The 22,350-nt window shown below is 36.1% G+C and overlaps 2 protein-coding genes across 2 annotated transcripts in view; one reads left to right on the top strand and one right to left on the bottom strand.

The window, feature by feature from the left end:
- Positions 1 to 7,878: 7,878 nt before the first annotated feature.
- LOC150096272 (glyoxylate reductase/hydroxypyruvate reductase-like) lies at positions 7,879 to 13,291 on the top strand. Its single transcript, XM_090409021.1, has 4 exons — positions 7,879 to 7,960; positions 8,838 to 8,997; positions 11,734 to 11,864; positions 13,015 to 13,291. Exons 1-4 carry the CDS (start codon positions 7,879 to 7,881, stop codon positions 13,137 to 13,139), a joined length of 498 nt encoding a protein of 165 aa, XP_090265147.1. The 3' UTR covers positions 13,140 to 13,291.
- An 8,088-nt stretch (positions 13,292 to 21,379) lies between these two features.
- The window catches only part of LOC150096271 (glyoxylate reductase/hydroxypyruvate reductase-like), a 79,501-nt gene continuing 78,530 nt past the window's right edge, over positions 21,380 to 22,350 (bottom strand). The window contains exon 7 of the mRNA XM_090409018.1: positions 21,380 to 21,408. Coding sequence (XP_090265144.1) covers positions 21,380 to 21,408 — 29 coding nt within the window. The remainder of the gene's footprint in view (positions 21,409 to 22,350) is intronic.

Below are 22,350 nucleotides of genomic sequence, written 5' to 3'. Positions count from 1 at the left end.
GGGGGTGGGGGGGGGGGGGGGTGGGGGGGGGGGGGGGTGGGGGGGGGGGGGGGTGGGGGGGGGGGGGGGTGGGGGGGGGGGGGGGTGGGGGGGGGGGGGGGTGGGGGGGGGGGGGGGTGGGGGGGGGGGGGGGTGGGGGGGGGGGGGGGTGGGGGGGGGGGGGGGTGGGGGGGGGGGGGGGTGGGGGGGGGATGCATGTCCAACCCACGAAAGTCAGTAAATATACAGTGCATTAGTAGTTTCGAAATATCTGCTTTTCCTGGTATACTCCTTATCAAGAGTGAAGAAGGATAACGGAAAGGTTAAGCGTCAACGAGATAACGTCTCCAGTTTTGCTCTTAAGCAAAATCAGTTACTTATATATTGTAATTATCCACATGGATTATCAAAAATAAGTTGCAGCAATTTTTGGTTAAAAATTGTAGACACAGGCATTAACACGAATACAAGCAAAAGAGTTTCATCAATCTCAATAAACTAAAAGGAAATATTAATCCTTAAATAATAAATCTTAAATATGACTTTTCCTTGAAATAAAATTAAGTACTTTTATACGCGATGCAACACTGCTGTGTCAGCTTTTCCCTTTCATCAGGGAAAAGCTGACACATTTTTAGTTTAAAAAAAATGCACAATGGTTGGCAGTTCTCCACTCGTCTTTCAATTCTATAATATGATACGAAATATTCGCATGAGATTAATATAATATGCGAGTAGTGAAGGCCAACTCCAGATAATATACCAAATAGCACTTAACGGTAACAGGTAGATCAGTTGTAAATAATCTCTCTACCTATGATAGATATATCAGCAGTTTAAATAATGATTTATGCAAGATACTACTAAGGTCATGGTTACAATAATATGGTGCTTTCTTTCCCATGGGGGAAAAGTCTCTTCGTACTCCCTCATAAATATACTACGCCGATCGAAAATATTCAGGACATTTTTTTTTTTTTGAAGGAAACCGTTAGCAGTAACCATTTAGCAATATCTGCTGTTCATTGTGAACGGGGTGTGTTAAGGAATAACGAGTGTGCATATTTTTAAAGAAAAGCCTTATAAATTTGATGAGCTATATATAAGCTCGTCCAGAGCAGGCTTATACAAACAACCATGCCTACGGTGTGATTCGAACCAGGACTTGTTGGAGAGCGGGTATGCTGTCCAATCGACTAATTATTCTGCCATAAATTTGCTAAATAGATTCTTCAATTGCTCGTTATAATATTTAGCTAAGTCAAGCGAAAAAACGAGACAAGTCCAATCAAAGCAACCATGATTGCTTTCTTTCAAGGAGAGAGTTTGGCACCTCAAAACTTTTCTTTTCACCTCCTCTAGACCATAGAACGGGTCGAGTTTTCTGACACTCCTTTGCTGCATCCCCTAAGGACGAGTATTTTATGCCTGTAAATGTGTGTACGGGACCGGTTTGCCTGTTTTGAGGAATGAAACCCCCCCCCAAACAACGTATGAGAGAGGTCAAAAAAGGATAAAGGTTCTTCGCGTCAGACAGATTCGAAGTCTGGTCTTTTCAACCGAAGGACTTCGTCGCAGTCGAAACCAATTGCGATACGGAGACTTCAAGACCAAACTATCGACAAAATATTCTCCAACAAGGCTGAGATACAATTCGTCAGAAGCATCCTCACAATGGTCTTCCGGAATGTGATTTCTGACTAACTACGACAATGCGCAATGCAACGTTGGCTTGATGTGCTTTCCTAGCACCTCCTCACCAGAATTTCTTACCCCCCCGCGACTTTTTCTTCTGAAGTAGAAACGAGGTACGAGCCATTTCCAAGCTAGCTTATTAGACGCATAATGAAAGGATCGCTGCATACAATCAGAAGATGGTATTATGTACCTTGTACTCTAAATTATAAAAATACCATTTTGAGGTGTTTGGTAAGGATTACCATCCATATCCCAAAAGACAATGGCAAGAACCTTCCCTGCTGACTATTGGGTTCAGAACTTCTTCGGCCATGGAGAACTTTTGTCCCTCCACTCCATTGACTGTTTAGTCTCTGGGTCATAGTGATGAAGCCATGCTTCATCAACAGTCACAATACGAGCCAAACATTTGCACCTCGTTTCTCAAAGATGACCCAAACTCCCTTGAGATGGCAGCACACGTTCTCTCTTTTGGTCGCCATTCAAGCATTTGGGCACTTACTTCGCTGAGAACTTCTGCGTGTCCAGATGTTGGTGGATAATGATCCCAACTCGTTCCCTGGATGTCACCAGAGTCTTTGCAATTTCTTTTGGCTGGTATTCGTCTATCATCAAGGATCATGGCATGCACTGCATCAATGTTTTCAGGTATGGAAGGTCTTCCTGACCTGGGGACATATGTTGTTTCAGGATGCCGAGTTTTAAACTTGGGCACATCTGGCAACTGTTGGATATGCTGGGGCACAGTCCCCTAAAGTCTCTCACAAAATTTGGTATATCTCAGTTGGACTTTTCTTGTAACACGAAAAACTTGATGACGGGCGCCCTGTGTTACCGAATTTCTTCAAAACCTCTGACATGTCCTCTTATATATCCTAAAAGAAAAATAACAAATTATTACAATTTGATGAAACATGGGGTTAAAAAAAGGTTTTAAGGTGTATTCTTTCTTGTTATATCAGTTATTTTAATATAATTTTTGTTCTAGATGTTTATCAGAACTTTTCAGCCCCCCCCCCACCGTATTCTTTAAATTCTCGACAAAATTTTGATTGATATTTTTGATTGGTTTCATAAGCTTTAGTGATGTACATATCTCATATTCCAACTTCGAAGAAGTCCATTTTCATCTGAAATCCAGCAAAACCATTGAAAAACAAAATTCCCACTTCCTTGCCAACCACGTATCTTGCTTTTCATCCTTTTCGTGGGTGACATTCATATTACGCGGGAAAAAAAAATCTATATACATGTAGCAGAATTCCTGGTAATCTCAATCCTCTTCCAGCACCCTTCCGAATTATGTACCTCTTAGTCCACTCATAGTACTAATTTCTACCTACCAAATATCTCACTAATATTCTGGTTTAATATCCAAGAAGGGGGGGGGGGGGCTTACACCTTCACAGAAGCATTAACGGTATACCGATTGGAAACAGTAGTGATATCGTGAATAATGAGGCGGGGGAAATAAAGCTGTAAATTGCGTTTGATCAAGCGTAGAATTGAAAACACGTCTCTAAGAGACCCGCTGATTTCAAGAGCTAAATAGTATAACTAAATGAAATCTCGCACAACGTATCGAATTGCGAGTTTCTCAAAAATATTAGTATCAAAATGACAAGGGACATTGACACCGATTAGTGTAATCTGAATTTCTGCGCACAAACTTAGTCATCTGTATATCAGAATGATAAGGAAGTGCGAGGACAAGATATTCCTGAAGGAAAAATATGATAGATATAAAAGCTAGTGAGAGGAGTCTTTCGGATAATGTAGGAGCAATATTGCAGAGAATTCTGGGACATCAATCCCGGAAGCTTTATAAAGGAATGTATCAGAAGTAGATTTTTGCTTAAGTAGAACAGTAAGTGGAAATTACCGGAGTACTTGGTTAATGGGATGCATTGCCGATAGGAAGTAAATATAGTGCTTTTCGTTTGAAGAGTCTGGCTTATTGCGATTATCTATAGCAGCTTGAATAATGCTAATAATATTCTTGAGTGCAATCGGTACGCGTGCTCAATCACGGCCAGCTCATTGAATCGACATTCTAGCGTTCGACTTCTGCCTTTAATTTTTTTTTTTTTTTATAACGTTAGTAAAGGTTATAAGTATTCTGTCATGCATTTAAAATAGAAATAGTGTACTAGCCAGCTCAGTGAATCGATACATTCGCGCATGATCCACTAATTTTACCACCCCCCCTTTCGCTTTTTTTTTTTTAAGTCACTGAATGTTAGCCTACTGTTTTGTTTGTCACGCTATTGAAGTAAAAAATATATAAAAAAAAGTTCATTTGTACGTAGCGATTCTAGATAATTATACACTACACTATTTCAGTGTGGTATCGGAGCGTCCCATCATTTGCCTCAGCTGTGCATTTTTCTTTGCTTTTCCGCTTCATATTGTAAACTGGCATCGAACATTTTTTTGTAATATATAATCCGGTTTCTTCATTGCTGGACAGGATTTACGCATAAGCTAGACAAGAGCCTCGCACATTAGGACTTCAGTATCGGCAAAATAACCTAAAATTTACTCAGTACTGTATATGAGACCCTCTTAAATTATAGCTTAGTAGTCATCTTAAATTCAGTCCTGGTGTTCACACAGAATTTTCATCCTCTTTATAACGAAGTACAACATAATATAATACTTCCACGTAGTTCCAGAGGGGTACTTTTATACTTCACAATACGCGATCCACTGTTCTACACTGCACAATCCATTTTTTTTTAAGACTACTACCACCACCAGCTACGCAGTAATTCTGTCTCTTAATTACATGTTTTCTGACTGGTTTGCCCGTTTTATAGAGTAAACCAACTCCTTTCCTACGGCGGTGTGTGTGTGTGGGGGAGGGAGAATACAACAAAAAAACCTGTCATGAAGATTCCTCATGTCACGACAAGAACAGAACCCAGATCTTTTCAAACCGAGGTGCGCATGCCACATTGTTCTTTTATAATACTACAGGGTCTGCTCATTTTCTGTGAGCCTGCTCCTCGTGCTCTACACTTGTTATGTGTAGATGTACAAAAATGAACGCAGTGACGGAGGGGGTTAAAGTGTACCAGCTAGCATTTCGCTGTAAAACAATAATTTTGAATATATCGGAGCCCATACACACAATAACCAATTTGACCACACAGTCAGTACGCTTTGATCCCTTTTAGCGCTAATCGCACATACTACCAGAAACTGAATCCCCTACACCAGAAGGTGATACATGAAAGCACATTTTACATAATATGTGGTTGGGTTTCCTTTATCAGCTCCACAAACGATCGCTTCTATGATGCACTATTTACTGCCACCGCATAAACACCCAATGAATGCAAATAGAAGACAGCCGTGCGTAAAACTCTTAAGCAATGAAGGATATGCGTAGAGCGAGGAGACGGGCTTTTCTTCTATAGTTCCGCACTAGAAATAACATTATTACATGGCCTCCATTACTTATAAATTTAGTGTAAAATTTAACTGCGATGCCAAGTTGATTAAAGTTTTTACTAGTGAGTTGTGTGTTTTGGTCTATACAGTGAAAAATAGCAATTTAAGTGTTGCGTAGTCAGCAGAATGGGTTAATTTATTATTATTCCACGAAAATACGTGCAAAATATTTTCTTATATCAAATGATTCATTTGATTACTACTAGTTCATTAAAGTTAAGTGTGCTCACCTATATTCTTTCGCAACAGTGAAAGCATACAGGTGGACAAAGCCACTAACGAAGGTAATACGTGACGAAGCGCACATATTTCTTGCTATTTACCTAGAGGGTATAATAATAATACATTCATTCATTATTATACCCTCCTAGGTGGTTCGATTAGTTTAATACATTCCTTTCCCGAAAGTGCAGTGTGTCGTTCTACGCTGACAAATGGGAAGCTAATTAAAAACGGGTATAATTAGAGAACGAGGCTGTCTCGTATTGCATGCGAAGAACTGATTTGGTTCTCCGCTCGAAACCTATCATGTATTGGACAACATTTTTTTTATAAAAATCTTTATAGGTATATTCGTGCATTTTTATTAGTACACTCAGGTTACGTAACTACAATTTTGTTTGTTAATTTCGCTGAGTGCTCCCCCAGCATTACCTGGTTTTCGCGTTATGATAATTACATTACTGTGTGCAATTAAAATCCTTCTTAAAACACACAAGACAGAGATTTATGAAAATTAAATATTTGTCATTTAATTATGCACTTAGATTTGTCTTTAAGCTAATAAAATAACAACGTTTATGTTCTCCAACAGACACGTTTCCCGAGACTTGCCCAATGCCTAATAGTTAAGAACCGTTGATTAAAAACAAGTACAAAATTAATCAAGTATTCAAATTGTGACACGAACAATAAAATTATTCAGTTTTTCAAAGTAGGTAAATTAATGGAAAGAGAACAATCTGTACTTACAACAATCAGTGTTAGTTGTTCACTCGGTATATGCTGGTATGCAACTACTGATAATCTAGTACCCGATGTGTGTGAAGCCCTACAGAGCAGCTGGGAAAGACGGCAAATTGCTTATAAGGATAGGGGGAGATCAGTGAAATAAGAATGCAGAATAAATTAATGTGCATCTTTATTTCGCCGGTTCTTCTATCATTTTAATTATTTTCAATATACAGCAAGAAATAAAAAAAGTTAATTGCTGTGAAAGAAATAATACCACTGCACTTCTTATTGTCTTCGTCTCTCCTTCATTGTGCACTGTTCGTTTTCAACGTCAGTCATATTACACAGTCAATTTAGGAGCCTGCTGGGAGCAGTAGTTACTTCAGTAACACGAGGTCAGCAGGGAAAAAACAGTTATGTTATACTTTTCGTTGTTCTTCGCATATTAAAGTAAAACAGCAATTACTTCCAACACACACACACCTATGGTTGTTGGATTTCAAAAAGCCTTTTGTTGAAAAGAGGAGTGCATCAGGACCCTCTTCAGGCAAATGAGGTTTTATAAAAAAAAATCTTAAAATAGAGAAATAAAAAGGAACTTGAAGATTCAGTAAATCTAATACCATGACGTGTATCGGATTTACCAATTGTACATATTAATTTTTTCGAAAGGACGAAACACTGACATTTTTAAGACTGAAATGTCAATTTTTCACTTTGCCTTTCCTATAAAATACAAAGTATTCTCGTCACTGAAAAAATTATGCATGGCACAATGCTACACACACACATACAAAAAAAAAAAAATCCTTTAGCATTACGTAAATTTAGACAAATAATATTAACTTCAAAATAACGCCAGACATGCATATGAATAAGCTGTGGAATCTGAATACGAATAATGCGGTTTGCAGTTGACTACGTCTGACACCAGTAAGGCCTTTAAAATTGCTCTCAGACTTCAAATAAAGGGACTCCATCGATATTTTAGGAATTTCTATTTGTCGTTCTGATGACACAGATTCGTATCCGGCAATATCGTATTACATGAATATGCTACGCTGTATGGAAATGATAAACTAACAATTAAAATAAACAAACCTGTATCACTCAGAAAAATTGAAAGATAAAAACTCAGATTAATTAAAAAATTTTAATTAATTTAAATTAGCCTTAAAGTTCTGTATTAAAATTTTATTCAGAGAAGAATAAAATTATCCAAATACGCTAGGACAGATAAATGTTTTTGCCAAGAGTAATCCAATAGTACAAGGAATCTACTCAAAAAACATAGCGGTCTTCATTTAGTCACATACACTGCTTGGAAAGAAGTTAACGGACACCCTCATGGGAAGGTGCATGTAACGAGTCACGTGTTTGTAGCAGTTATAAATTGGAGAAATATGATGTGCAACTGTGTCCTGGTGAAATGGCTGTGAGAAGAGAACTGACGGAGTTTAAAAGAGACGTTGTGATAGAATGCCATGTTGCCGGCCTATCTGTTCAATCCCAGTACGGTATCACAAAGTGGGCCATTCCAGGTCAAGAATCAGTGATACCATACTCAGATTGAAGCGAAGAAAGTTAACTGCAAGTGCTACCAGCAGTGGACGATCCACTACCCTCACCGAACATGATCGTAAGATGCTACGATGAATGTAAAAACCGCCATTGGTCAGCCGATGCATTGAATGCGGAGTTCCGGTGGGGGAGCATCGATCACAAAACTAATTTGCAGAACAACATTTCGAACTGAGGCTCACAACAAAGCACCATATTACCCGAACCAACATGCAGCGTCGTCTTCAGAGTTGCAAAGAATGTACAGTGGAACATGGAAGCTTGGAAAACTGTTATGGAGCGACGAATCACGGTACAGTACACTCTACCGAGCAGATGGCCGGGTGTGGGTGTGCCCGGTGAACATCTCTCACCAGAGTGCGTAACCCCAACTATGAAATTCGAAGATGGCGATCCTGTTTTTACTAGTTGGGCCTCGGACATATTTTTGTGGTGTCATGAATGGTGAATTCCGTGAGGTATCCGAACATTCTGGACAATAAAATGCTATGTACTTTGTGGCGTTTCTACGGGACTGATCATTGTCTCTTTCACAAGACAATGCACAGTGTCATAATGCTTCTGCTATAACTTCTTGGTTTGTGAACATCAACGCCACCACAGAGTCCTGATCTCAACACCTTATTGAACATCAGATGTTCAATAAGGTTGTCTGCTCCACAACAGTCCAGGACATCATTATAGGAAGAATGGTCCAAAATTCCCATTGATCACTATCGTATGCCTGTGGAAAGTATGCTATGCCCCATAGGATTGCTGCAGTCATCATAACGAAAGAATGTCCTATATCTTATTAAGATAGGCATCATGGCTGTTTGTTCTTCATACTATGGGTGTGTCCGTTGACTTCTTTCCAAGCAGTGTATAAATGGATCACATAACTTTTAACATGAAGTACTGAGATAATCTTGCTTTCGGGTGCCTGACCTGATTAGACCTAAGTTTCGAAGCAATGCAGTCGGATCAGTGAATTTCTAAATCAATGAATTAATAAACGACGAGTATTTAAAGGATTTCGGTACGCTATCGCTCAAATTCTTTTGTTTTCAACAATACAAGATTTGTTTTTAACTTAGCCTCAGCAAATTTCATGAATGAATGATTATCTACATTTTTAACTTTTTTTAGTGAAAATTCAAGTTACATATAAATTGATTTATATTTTGCAGCTGAAGACATGGGAGCCGAGTACTGCAGTATAGACGAATTACTAAAGCAATCTGACTTCGTCGTAGCCATGTGTAACCTTTCCGAAGAGACGCGTGAAATGTTCAATGCTAGAGCTTTTAACATGATGAAACCTAATGCAGTTTTTATTAATACCAGTAGGTAAGTACTGGTAAGAACATTTGATGTTAAGGCAGAATAAACTAGAGCATTATTTTAGCATCAATTAATGGAACGGAACAATTTTCATAAGATATAGTGAAAAGTTGATGTGCAAACAGCACCAAGCCAAACTCATGGTTGCAATGACGAGAGATGTGACGTGTAATAGTAATTAATCATTGGCGTGGATGGGAAAGGATCTTGGTCCTCTGTTATAGAGGCCTAACATGGTACTTTTTTTTTTTCCAAGCTACATGAGGTTTCCAATAATCAGGATAGTCGTCTCACACCGGTAACGAAAATTAGCTGCTATCTATAGCCATTCACAAATATTCAACCCAAAGTGGAATTAACCACAGTTTGTTGTTGATTGGAAAGCAGAAGCACTGCCCACTCTGCTAACAAGGCAGGTAGCTGTGCGTACTTGCTGAATTGGATATAGTATTATCTTAATAAGGCGAAGTCTTTGGGAGCTTTAAGAGGAACGTTGTTTGCTTACTTGCTAAATAAAAAGAAATATATTATTACTCTCCCTTTTAATAACTCATCGGTTTAAAATCAAATCTCTAGGGATTTTTCCCGGTCTCAGTCCAAGCAATTTTTCAGCAGGAAGCATTTTCATGTTTTATAACTATTTTAATAGTTTTAAATTTTTCATATTTTTCCATGTTACAGATGATTATCAAACTTTGTCAAAGTAAATGGCATAATAAATAATATATTTAAGCCATCCCTAGTACAAAAACACCCCAGAATCGGACTATATAATGTCTTGTCAAAACCAACATCTCGATACGGAAGTGAAACAGGGACCATAAAAAGGAAAGATGAAAAACGAATTCAAACAGCAGAAATGCAATTTCTCAGAAAAACAGCTGGATATACCAAGTGGCAAGGGCGCGCCAGTAGTGTCCGGCGCCTATGTGCAAAACTTTAGTTGGCGCCCCTATCCCCCCCACTCCAATAAAAAAAATCACTTTAAAAAACATTTTTTTAAAGTATTTCCTCCTCTTTGGCTCCTTTACTATCCTAGTACCACGCCGGCCATATGTGCAATGTGTTCGACGCACACACTGCACATATGGCCGGCGCGCCCCTGCCAAGTGGGAGCATAAAACAAATGAAGAAATTTTACACTCCCTGAATATAAAACCAATTAATTACTACACAAGACAGTATAAACAAAAATGGCTAGAACATTTAAATCGAATGGACAACAGCAGACTACCGAAAATATTATACAGATATAATAAAATAAGTGGAAAAAGAAGAATCGGAAGACCAAAAAAGAGATGGCAGGAGACCGGAACAGGCCACTTAGCCTAAAATCCATGTTAGGAAGAAAAAGAAGACAAATGATTATATAGTGGATTAAACCAGTATCAAGCTTCGAGTGGAGTGGTCATTTTAATTTATGATAAATGAAAAAAAAATGCAAAATACGCATTTACGAATAACACTTTTGTATATGACAAAATTATAACATTTAATTAAATTATAACAATTAATAGTTAAAAACAAATACAACCTACTCAAATATTATAGGAGTCTATTCCCCCCCCCCCCCCCAAAGACTTTAGAAAAGAAGATTTGAACAATTTTATGAGGACCCACAAAAGCAGTTACATAAACGCATAAAAGCATTACAATTTGGATCAAAGATATAGAAAATGAAATAAAAGGAAAACATTTAGCATACAACTCAGAAGCAAAGAAAACAGAAGATTATGATTCTTGGGATAGATTTATAAATAAAATAGAAAATACATATGGATGACAAGAAATAGCATGTAAAATATTAAGTAAATTAGATAGTGAAGAAATGATACACGCGAAACAACAGACAGCACATTTATAAGAATTTATGGTATGACCCAAATAGTAGAAATAGACAGTTAATGGAAAAAGACAGTGAAGAAATCTGTACAGAGATAAAGCTGATTAGATTAAAAAAAAACACTCTATACTCTCTAAACACTCTATTCTAATAAGGTATTAGAAACAGAAAATCAAAATGACCATTAATCAATTGGAACAGATTACATAAATAAATACAAAAGCTTTGAAAGTATGGTGAATAACATTTACATCAAAGGTGCTTAAAGTTAATAAATAACTGTTGGAGGAAATGAGAAGTTACAACATATTGGTTAAAAAGTAAAGTTATTATATACATATACATACACGAATAGAGATAAAGATGACTGTCTAAATTATAGAGGAATAAGCTTACAAAATACAAGTTACAAAGTACATAGTAAAACTTTGGGTAAAAGACTTAGAATTATTGCAAATAACTCTCAGAACAATAATCTACTCTCGGGGGAAAAAGGGGGGGTTAGACAGGGAAGATCGCATATAGATAGAATTTATGTCTTAAAACAATTTATTTAACATATGGGTAAACATACAATAAATCAATGAGCAAAGCTATATACAAATTGGCAGTTCAGTTAACCAATCGATGGCACTGTCTGGGAATAAATGCAAGTTCCTGAGGCCTCTAGGGAAGGAGTGCGCGGGACAGTCATCAATGATATGATGCATTTTCTGCACAGCAGCGCACACGCAGAAGGGTGACTCTGAAATTCCTCAAAGATGCAACAAGTGGTACAGAGACGCTATTTACTGAACTGTCTTAACGTATTATCTCAATTTATAATGTTTTATATTTTAAATTATGGAACAGCAAATAGTTTGTTTTCCCGTAATTTAATAAGCGATTTATTTTTTCAGAGGAGGGGTTGTCAATCAGAATGACCTCCACGATGCTCTAAAAGCAGGAAAAATTCGCGCAGCAGGATTGGATGTGATGATTCCCGAGCCGTTACCAAAGGATCATATACTAACAACATTACCTAATATTGGTGAGTGATTTCTTTTAAAATTCAAATTGAATTAATGTGTCTGTGTATAATTTAGTTATCTGCCATAGCTGGTAAACAAAATCGAACGTATGTCAAAATTTAGACTTGTTTAAAGCAATAACAGCGAATTAGATAATTTTTCGTTTTTTTTTAATCTCTCTCGATGACTCGCTCATACACGCACAAACATATTAGTGCGTACGTAAATTGGGATTAAATAACTACAGCTATAATAATTTCGTCCTCTCAATATATATATGTATTTTCTCCCTAATCATATGTCACAGTTGGTTGTTTTCAAACAGTCTGTTGTTTTAATTCGATAGTATACATGCGTTGTCGGCACTCTAGATTATGGATATTATTTACACGTACCTATATGCGGTTACTTTTGAATGTTTAAAATATTTCAAAAATCATCCATCTTAAATCATCCATCCATGTCTTGTTCCTTTATATCGATACTATATGATATGGCAAATATCATATAGTACATCACAAGGTAAAAGAGGAGGAATGGAATAATAATATTGGTACATTGTCGTAATTTAGTGCTTAAACTAAATTTGTAACACGTTGAACTCCTGGTTGTGGAATCAGGACAAGTTAACGTACCGTAATTGAACTAAATAATATAATCTTTGAGCATTGTAACTACCGTACCATACTATGTACCATGCAACGCAAGGGAGGGAGGGGGTGGGAGTTGGGTAAAGACTCCATGGATGAGAGCTCGTTCAGAGTTTCAAAAATCACAGTTACGTCACTAATCTTAAGGATAAAATGCCACAGAAACAAAATGAGTTCGTGAATGATTCATCCCAATTTTCGTTTGGTAGCTTTTAATTCTTGAGTTTAAAGTTTTAAATTTTAAAACTTTAAACACACACACACATCAAACTTTAAAAAATTTTAAAGTTTGATGTGTGTGTCTGCGCGCGTTCAATCTTTATAATCAACAGCCGTTTCTTTACATAAGGTGTTTGTTTTCATTTAAAAGCTTAAATGAAACTAGTTGGTTCAGTTAATTAATAAAATTGATCAACACTTGATCGGTTAACCAAATATTATTATTTACTAGTGTTTTTTTTTTTTTTTTTTTATCTTTGTCCTATTCTTGTCTCTTATCTCTGTTTGTATATTTTTACAGCTCTTCTCCCACATGTCGCCAGTGCTGAAATATCAGCAAGGGTAGAGATGGCAAAAATGGCAGCCGAAAACATTCTAGCTGGTCTGGAAGGGAAGCCACTTGTAAGTCCTGTACCTCTACCGTGATGTGCAAGCAGCTGATAAAACATGTTCTTGCAGTCTGAGAAAGTACAATAAAAAGGTTCCATTTTGAAGGAAAATTTAATGCAAACATGTGAATTCCGGATTGTTATTGTTGTTATGTAAACCAAAGAGAAAATAAAATATTAAAATCATAATTACTCCAAGTCAAATTTTACATCAAAAGACTAATTAAACTACAGGCAATAAATAATAATACTTAATTTACCTCCATGCTTTTTTAAAATAAAATTTAATCCAAGCATTAAATATAATTAATAATTTTATATGATAATTACATTTTAATTAAAGGAACAATGCGCCACTTCTAATAACAGACAACTGCTATGACGCATTATCTTAATTCAAGAAGCCTAACTAAATGCACTTCTACAACCTTCAAAGCAAAAATAGATTTAACCTAGAAAGCACAAAAATGTTTCCGATGTGTTTTCCATTTCTTTCGACGTAAGCAATTCCTTTTGCAAAACAGCATAAACGAATTGTGTTTATGCTATTTAGTTCTACTTTGAGAAACCTGAAGCGTAATTTAAGCTAGGCTTAGCAATAGCTGATCACATCAAATAGTATTTGACTACCATTATAAGATTAATAGGCTTAACTTTGTTAACGGTAATTAAATTCCTCAGTTTAATAAAAATCAATTATAACTATAAAAAAAATTTCCTTTATTGCTTTGTTTGGTTGACATATTTGCATTGTACTATGTAGGTGCAGCCCAAACAAGTGAAAAAGATTTTAAAAAAATACGTTAAATAGCTTGACGAGTAAGGAATACTTACCTATTAAATTAATCCACTCTCTCCTGTCTAGCCTGCAATTAACTGTTGACTATCAGAACATATAAATGTCATGAATCGTTTGGTAACTACTGGCGCTAGCTGTCATTTGCTAATTATATTTATATTTCTGCTGTTAAAAATATGTTAATACTCTAGTAAAGATATTAACGGTTTTGAATTAAATTTTGAAATTCATATTTTAATAAAGATTTCTGCAATTTATTACATGATTCACATTTCAGCTATTATTATATGAAAGTAAAAACTTAAATCGATAACCGAGAACTGTTTTCGCTGTGTGTGTATGTGCGTAAAATTCCATATTTGAGCAAGATAAATTATATTATTTGCCTAACCACAATTTTTCAAGACATTTACAGCGCTAGATGGCAGTATTAGAAAAATCAGAAATGCCCAAATCAATGTTTAAAATAGCGTTTCATGTTTTTGAAATCGTAATTCTGATTTCAAGTGCCTAAAGCTAGAGTGATAGATGGGAGGAAATGTACACATACTTCGGTACATTCCATCCCACCTATTACACACACATACACACACACACACACACACATATATATATATATATATATATACACACACACACATATATATATACTACTGGTTTACTAGTTTCGTTGAGTGGATCAACTTCTTCAGGTATCACAATCAAAGAAATATACAAAAAATAACAGAGACTTAAAAATTGCATTTTGTACAGTACTAGTACAAAAGACAGTAGTACATTTTGAAAACAGTAATGCGAGCTTGAGTTCCAAATAAAAATTGATTACGTGCTGTCACGAGTGCGCCAGTATTGAATAGAGGCTATGTGTGCGTCAGAGAGATTGAAACTTAGGCCGTTATTGATATGGGAAGAATCTAAGGTAATTTCTCTAGATTCGACAATCTTTCTTTCAAGTTCATCATAGCACACATGGATATTAGAAGTTTGTGTCCAGTCCACAATGTGTTGGCGGCCTTCATCTGAGTTAACAGAAAAAAGAACGTGACTAGAGAGAGCGCTGGCTCGACTCCTGTTGTAGGAAATATCTCTAGGGTGTTCTTCCATATGTAAAAGGATGGATTTAGCAGGTTGGCCGTAGTATGGCTTTCCACAATCACATAAAATCTTGTAGACTCCTGGAAAGTAAGTGGGAAGATGTTTCTCTTTAGGGATACTAAGTATGCAGCGAAGTTTTGGGAACGTAGAGAAGCAAGTTCTGAAGTTAAATTTCTTGAGAATTTTAACTAGTTTTGGTGAAACAGAGCTGATTGTAAGGCAAGAAAATAAAGGCTCTGGGGGAAGAGGGTTCTTCAGAAACAGTTGAGTGACGGAAAGAAAGAAATTTATCAATCTCATTAGGAGAGAAACCATTATTAATAAAAGTCGTTTTAAGAAAAGGAGTTCATTTTCAATTTCTGTTTCTTCTGTAAGTAAACCGTAAGGGGTGCTTCATGGTCAAAGCTGTATAACTGAGAGGAGACCTCCACATAGTCTTTAAAGGAATGCGGAGAACCGACCAGGGCTTCTGACCTAATGTCCAATCCTCACCTTCTCGTGGTGCACCCTGTTTGGTATCTATTTGAATACTGAACGAACGAGGATGGGCTGGAAATTTGGGATTTAGCCGACCAAATTGTATTCTTATTGGTTAAACCAAAATAAAAAAATGATGGTACAACATGACAAAATTTCATGCCGGCTGGGGCGTCGCCCGGTTAAACAAGGCCCCCGTTGTTTTCGCCAGGGAACCAGGGCGAGCAGCGAAAAGTCAGCTACTGGAACAAATCTGAAAACACATCCCAACTCAATATCAACAGAGTTAAAGATCGGTACTATCAAAAAAAGAAGCTTGAATGGCAAAGAAATGGAGCTAGCTGAGGAATTAGATAAGTGCCAGATCGACATAATAGGGGTGACTGAAACAAAAAAGATAAAAACCGGTGAGATCTTTCTGAGCAATAAATACAAAATGTTATATTCAGGCAATGACAATCAAGGAAAAGAAGGAGTAGCCATAGTATTCAACACAAAATACGAGGCTAATCTTCTTGAATGGCAGGCAGTCTCAAGTAGAGTAATGTGGGCAAATATGAGAATGGGGAACTGAACAATGAGACTTATTTGTGCCTATGGTCCCACAGAAGGTTCTACTAAGGTAGAAGTGGAGGAATTTTTTGAGGCTTTAGAAAAAGCAACTGACACAATGAAAAAGGAAAAGTTGGTCCTTGTTGGGGATCTAAATAGCAGAGTAGGAAATGATTGTGAGACATACAAAAATATTTTGGGAAAATTTGGAGAAAAGAGCAAAGCTAATAATAATGCACATATCTGTTGGATTTCTGCTCAGGACATGGACTGGTTATTACTAACACCATGTTCCAACATAAAAATGCACAAATTCACATGGAGAGAAGAGGCAAGGAATAAGAAAAGTCTAATTGACTATGTTATTGTTGATAGTGATGTTTTCTCCCTGGTGCAGGACACCAGAGTGTACAGAGGATTTGAAATTGGAAGTGACCACTATTTAGTCTTGAGCAGGATAAAATTGAACTTCATATTGAAAAGAATGACATGCAAGAAAGTTTTAAAGCGAATAAAAGTTGAGCAGCTCTCAGATATGAACTTTAGACTAAAATACACAAAGATTATTGAAGAAAAAAATGAAAGAGTTTGAAAACAGGAATCAAACCCTGGAGATTCAGTGGCAAGCCTTGAAAAAAGCCCTGATTGATTCAGCTAGAGAGGCATGTGGTAAAGTTGTCTGCAAGGATAGAAAAATCAGAACTCCATGGTGGACACTGGAAGTTAAAGAGGCAGTGAAGGAAAAGAAGAAAGCATATCAAAAGTTCCTAGCAAATAAGTCAGCTTGTGCTCTTAGAGAATACAGAGACAAATGCAAGAATGCTAAACATTGTGTAAAACTAGCTAAGCAAAAGTCATGTGAGGACTTTGGCAAGAATATAGAAAATATCAAGAAGGTGGCAAAATATTCTGGAGGTTGTTGAAGAAGCTTAGTAATGGAGGAAAGAGTGCTGTAAAAGGAATTAGAGATGATAAAGGTGACACGAAAATAGGAGAAAAAGATATCCTTGAAGTATGGAGTAATTATTTTGAAAAACTGCTAAATGAAACAAGCAGTGATGACAGCAGAGTGGTAAAAAAACTGACCAGGCATGCAGTCAGGAATACATACATATCTGTACTTGAAGTAGAAAAAGCCATCAAAGGCTTGAAATGTGGAAAGGCAGCAGGAGTAGATGATATTCGACCAGAAATGCTGAAGAATGGTGGTATTAGAGTCCTACAGTGGCTGCACTGCATAGTTCAGAAAGCCTGGACAGAGGGACGGATTCCCGATGATTGGAGTAGAGCTCTCATAGTACCCATATATAAAAAGGGAAATAAAACTGAATGTGAGAATTACAGAGGTATTTCCCTACTGATGTTCCTGGCAAGTTCTATGCAAGTATACTTGACAAAACGGTTGAGAAGAATTGTGGAAGAAAAGCTTGGTGAAGAACAAGCTGGATTCAGGCCAAATAGAGGCCGTCAGGATCAGATCTTCACTTTACGACAAATAGTCGAGAAAGCATGGGAATATAACAAAGATCTGTATTTAAGTTTTGTCGATTTGGAAAAGGCATTTGACAAGGTGCCAAGAGAGAAGATATTCAATACGCAACAGTTATATGGTGTCAATGGAGCATTATATCAAGCAATACTTAGTCTTTATTGGAAGTCAGCAGTTAGGATTGAAGGAAGTACAGGAAGATGGTTTAATGTTAAATCTGGTGTGAGACAAGGATGTACATTATCCCCTCTGTTATTCATTATCTATATGGATCACATTATGAAGGAAAGTGGTATTAAACATGATATCAAAATTGGAGATGTTAATGTCAGCTCTTTGCTTTATGCGGATGATGTTATACTTCTAAATAAATCTGCTACAAGTCTGCAAGATTCTCTGACTAAACTGAATAACTGTTGTAATAGATATGGTATGAAGGTCAGCAATAAAAAGATAAAGACAATGAAAATAGGCCCAATCATTGAAAATGTCAACTGTGTTGTGAATGGAGAACCTGTGGAATAAGTAAAACATTTCAGCTACTTAGGCACGATTTTTAGTGAAGATGGTAAATTAAATATAGAAATTGACAACAGAATCAGCAAAGCTAGTATGGTGGGAAGTCAATTGAATAAATTGATATGGAATAAGAGAGAAATTAATCGGAACACTAAATTAGCTGTATACAAGACAGTGTTCAAACCAGTTTTAACTTATGGATCTGAGAGCTGGGTCAGAAGTAAAACACTTGATCAAAGACTAGAGACCGCAGATATGAGAGTCCTGAGAAAGATTAGAGGCGTGAACAGATGGCATCAATGGCAATATCATAATAAAAACGAGGATATTAGGAAAGAACTTGACATTGACAGCATACAGGAATGTGTTAGCAGAGCTAATCTCAGGTGGTATGGTCATTTAAACAGAATGGGCGAAGAAAGATTAGCAAAACAAGTGTTCTCTGCCAGGTTGGCATGAAAATGACCCAGAGGAAGACAAAGATATAGATGGATTGATACCGTACAAAGTGCCTTAGACGATAGAAATATAAGATCTGATAATGTTGGAGTCTTGACAAGTAACAGATTGATTGGGAGGAAAATTGTAGATAGGAAGTTAGTAATGATGTAAATTTTTTTCATGTAGTACTATCATATCCTGTACACCCCTTGAGGGTACATGGCAGGAATTTGATGATGATGATGATGATGATGATGATGTTTTAAGAAAAGGAGTTTATTTTCAATTTCTGTTTCTTCTGTAAGTAAAAATTTCACCCAGTCTGCGAAGATGGAAATAATACCAACTTTTTGCGGAGGATAGTGATGGGAAGAAGCATGAAGGTATGAGTAGGTTTTCTAAAAATTGAGAGTTTAATACTTTCAGAACATCTGGTAAGCTCTTCAGGTCTAGAAAGGGGAGGCATTCATCGGATTCCAGTTCGAAGGTAAAAGAGATTTTTTCATGAAACTTGTTTAAGTGGTCCAAAAATTAATTGTGGTTGTTGACACCGTTTTCCCAGATGAGGAATATAAATATATCGTCTATATAACGATACCAAAATTTTGGTTTAAGGGGGAAGGAGTTAATAGCTTTTTCTTCAAAATCGTTAAGAAATATATCTGCGAGAATCGGAGAGAGTGGGCTGCCCATGGCTAGACCTGAGTTTTGTAAGTAGATCTTATTGTCATATTTGTAGTATCCTGCCTTTATGCAATGGGAGAGTAAAGCAAAGAGTTTTTTTGGATAATTTGTTCTTAAGAAGATTATTAATAATAATGGTTTTATTAATAATGGTTTCTCTCCTAATAAGATTGATAAATTTCTTTCTCTCCGTCACTCAACTGCTTCTGAAGATCACTCTTCCCCCCAGAGCCTTTATTTCTTTGTCTTACATCAGCTCTCTTTCACCAAAACTAGCTAAAATTCTCAAGAAATTTAACTTCAGAACTTGCTTCTCTACGCTCCCAAAACTTCGCTCCATACTTAGTAAACTTAAAGAGAAACATCTTCCCACTCAGTTTCCAGGAGTCTACAAGACTTTATGTGATTGTGAAAAGCCATACTACAGCCAAACTGCTAAATCCATCCTTTTGCGTATGAAAGAACACCGTAGAGATATTTCCTACAACAGGACTAGAGCCAGTGCTTTCTCTATCCATGTTCTTTTTTTCTGTTAACTCAGATGAAGGTCGCCAACACATTGTGGACTGGACACAAACTTCTAATATCCACGTGTGCTATGATGAACTTGAAAGAAAGATTATCGAATCTAGAGAAATTACCTTAGATTCTTCAAATTACCTTCAATAACAGCCTAAGTTTCAATCTCTCTGACGCACACATTGCCTCTGTTCAATACTGGCGCACTCATGACAGCACGTAGTCAACTTTTATTTGGAACTCAAGCTCGAATTACTGTTTTCAAAACGTACTACTGTCTTTTGTACTAGTACTGTTATTGCAATTTTTAAGTCTCTGTTATTTTTTGTATATTTCTTTGATTGTGATACCTGAAGAAGTTGATCCATTCAACGAAACTAGTAAACTAGTAGTATATTTTTTAAATAAACCGTCATCTCTTTATCTCTCGGTATCAGTCATTTAAACTAATTAATAATATATATATATATATATATATATATATAATTAAATATGATAAATGTAATTATTAGATTTAACAACTAATTAGGAATAGTTTGCCAGTAATTTGCGGTATTGCATTTAGCAATATATATATAATACTAACCAACTATTCATAACTTGTTGATATTAAATGTAATAATTACATTTCCCAGAATATATACATAAATACTTCTGGGTAACGTATTTTTTTAAAAGAATATATACAAATTGCTACATCTGTTCATACTGGATGGACGAATTAAATACACTTCATTACAAAATATATAACTGATATTAATTTTTGTTAAAATAACAGAAGAAATACTAAGATGCTTATTTTTACATATTAGTCTAAAACAAGTAATCTCCAAATGGTAGAATAATGCTGGTCCACAGAAGCAAAGTTGTCTGTTAGCTCACGGCATTTCTAAAACTTTAAATTTACAAGGCAAAAGGAGCCGACAATGACATTTGCATTTTGTCTCTTCTCAAATAGTAAACAAATATATGGTCGTGAGTAGAGTATATATCCCATTTGCTATTTTTTTATATAGATCATGTTGCCTTTCTGTTGTGTTGATTTAATTATGGCCAAAAATGTTTTAATTCTATACACCAGAACATGTTTAAAGTGGGCCTCCAAGAATCGTTTAGTCTCCAGAGACAAACTTGGAGAGTGGTCTAAACTGTTTTTAATTTAACTATCGGAACACAAGCTTCATATTATCATACACAAGCTTCATAAAACTAAAGCCAACTGCTTCAATTTGGGAAAACACAATTTCGAAAGTTACCTGTTAGCGTAGCCGTTTGATATTATCAAAACTTTGGTTGCATAAAAGTAAAGCATAGTTCTCGGTTGAAAATATTTCACAACATTCCAAATCAAACTCAATCACCTGAATAGACGACTGAATATTTTTGTGTTCGAAATGTATTTGTTAATCAGTGAAGGGATCGTTGTTACCATTTTTGTAAATTACTGGATTAGGAGAATTCCAATTTTTTTTCAAAAAAGTAATAATAGAAAAGGATAGATGCGCGGACTAAGATGTTCAGTTCATTACCACGTTAAAAATCATTTAATATTTTTATTATTTTGCATCTTCACGGCTCAGTTGTCTGGTTTAGAGGCTTGTAACGCGGTTCCACTGGAACAGGGGTGAGTAAAGAGTTTCCCTCCAAAGCAGTTATTATATTCTTGGCTGTAAGTGTGGACATTTCATTCAGTGTGGAATCTTCAGCCGGAAGCAACGTGAGGTAACAGAACTACAAAGAAATAAAAAAAAGAAGTTAGATCATTAGTAAATGAGCAAGCGAGAGAATTATTTAAATAAATCATTTGAATAGCAATAGCAGCTATGTTTTGCTTAATCAAATATCGCTTTTATTTTCATCTTCGTATTAATTATAATTGTAATTAAGAATTGATTAATTATAGCTAATATTAATTGCTGATTATGTGACATAATCGTGCAAAAAAAAAAAGTGAAGTTAAAATTGAAACTAACATTACTGCAAACTAAACCTGAACAACACACAGCCAACGAAGTATGCTTTCTACCAATCAGTAAGTTTTCTGAGGAATATTCTGCCATTCTCATAAATGTTCTATTAGAAGATCGGAGGAAGTTAGATTACTCCATTTACCCCGTTATCTTTTAAGCGGGGGAAGTCTTCACAAAACCCGAGAGTCTGGGAGAGAAAACTTTGCGTCCTCCGTATAATCCCGGCTTTAATCCACTTCGCTTGTAGAGTTTTTACAAAGATTCGCAACTTCTTTAGTTGATATTCGAAAACGAACTTTCTAACTGAAAGACAAATATCACATGAAGCTCGCGACTGCCCTATTGAAAGCGCTGCATTTGGAGTGCTAATGAAATCAAATGTTGTTATAAGCGAAGCCTATGTTTGTATAATATGTATCGTATGCTTAGATATTTACAATGTTTTTGGAAGTGTAGTGCATTTTTGTATTGTAAAAAGAATAAGTTCGTAAATATTCTGATACATTTTCTAGGGAAAATCCTTTCCTTTTCTCTCCGAAATGCTCTATTTAAAAAAAAAAAATTAAAAAATATAGTAGTGACTTTGTCCCCTCTCAGCAACTCATTTTGATATCTACTTAAATGAAATAATAATAAAATGGAGTAAAAATTCACATCAAGGAATTAAACTTTCTCTTACTGTGAACTTAAACACTCTCCTTTT

This window comes from Typopeltis vanoorti, chromosome 19, assembly GCF_054136105.1.
Source record: "Typopeltis vanoorti isolate ZY-2024b chromosome 19, IOZ_Tvanoo_1.0, whole genome shotgun sequence".
Classification (NCBI taxonomy): Eukaryota; Metazoa; Arthropoda; class Arachnida; order Uropygi; family Thelyphonidae; genus Typopeltis; species Typopeltis vanoorti.
The sequence above is the reverse complement of the archived record's forward strand: the minus strand, read 5'-3'. Positions and strand labels throughout refer to the sequence as shown.

What these genes read in the sequence shown, in the direction of transcription:
- LOC150096272 (XM_090409021.1), top strand. Translation starts at nt 7,879, where the DNA reads ATGCAGCGTCGTCTTCAGAGTTGCAAAGAATGTACAGTGGAACATGGA. An exon ending in TTATGGAGCGACGAATCACG is followed by an intron (nt 7,961 to 8,837) that starts GTACAGTACACT and finishes TATATTTTGCAG; the next exon opens with CTGAAGACATGGGAGCCGAG. An exon ending in AACAACATTACCTAATATTG is followed by an intron (nt 11,865 to 13,014) that starts GTGAGTGATTTC and finishes ATATTTTTACAG; the next exon opens with CTCTTCTCCCACATGTCGCC.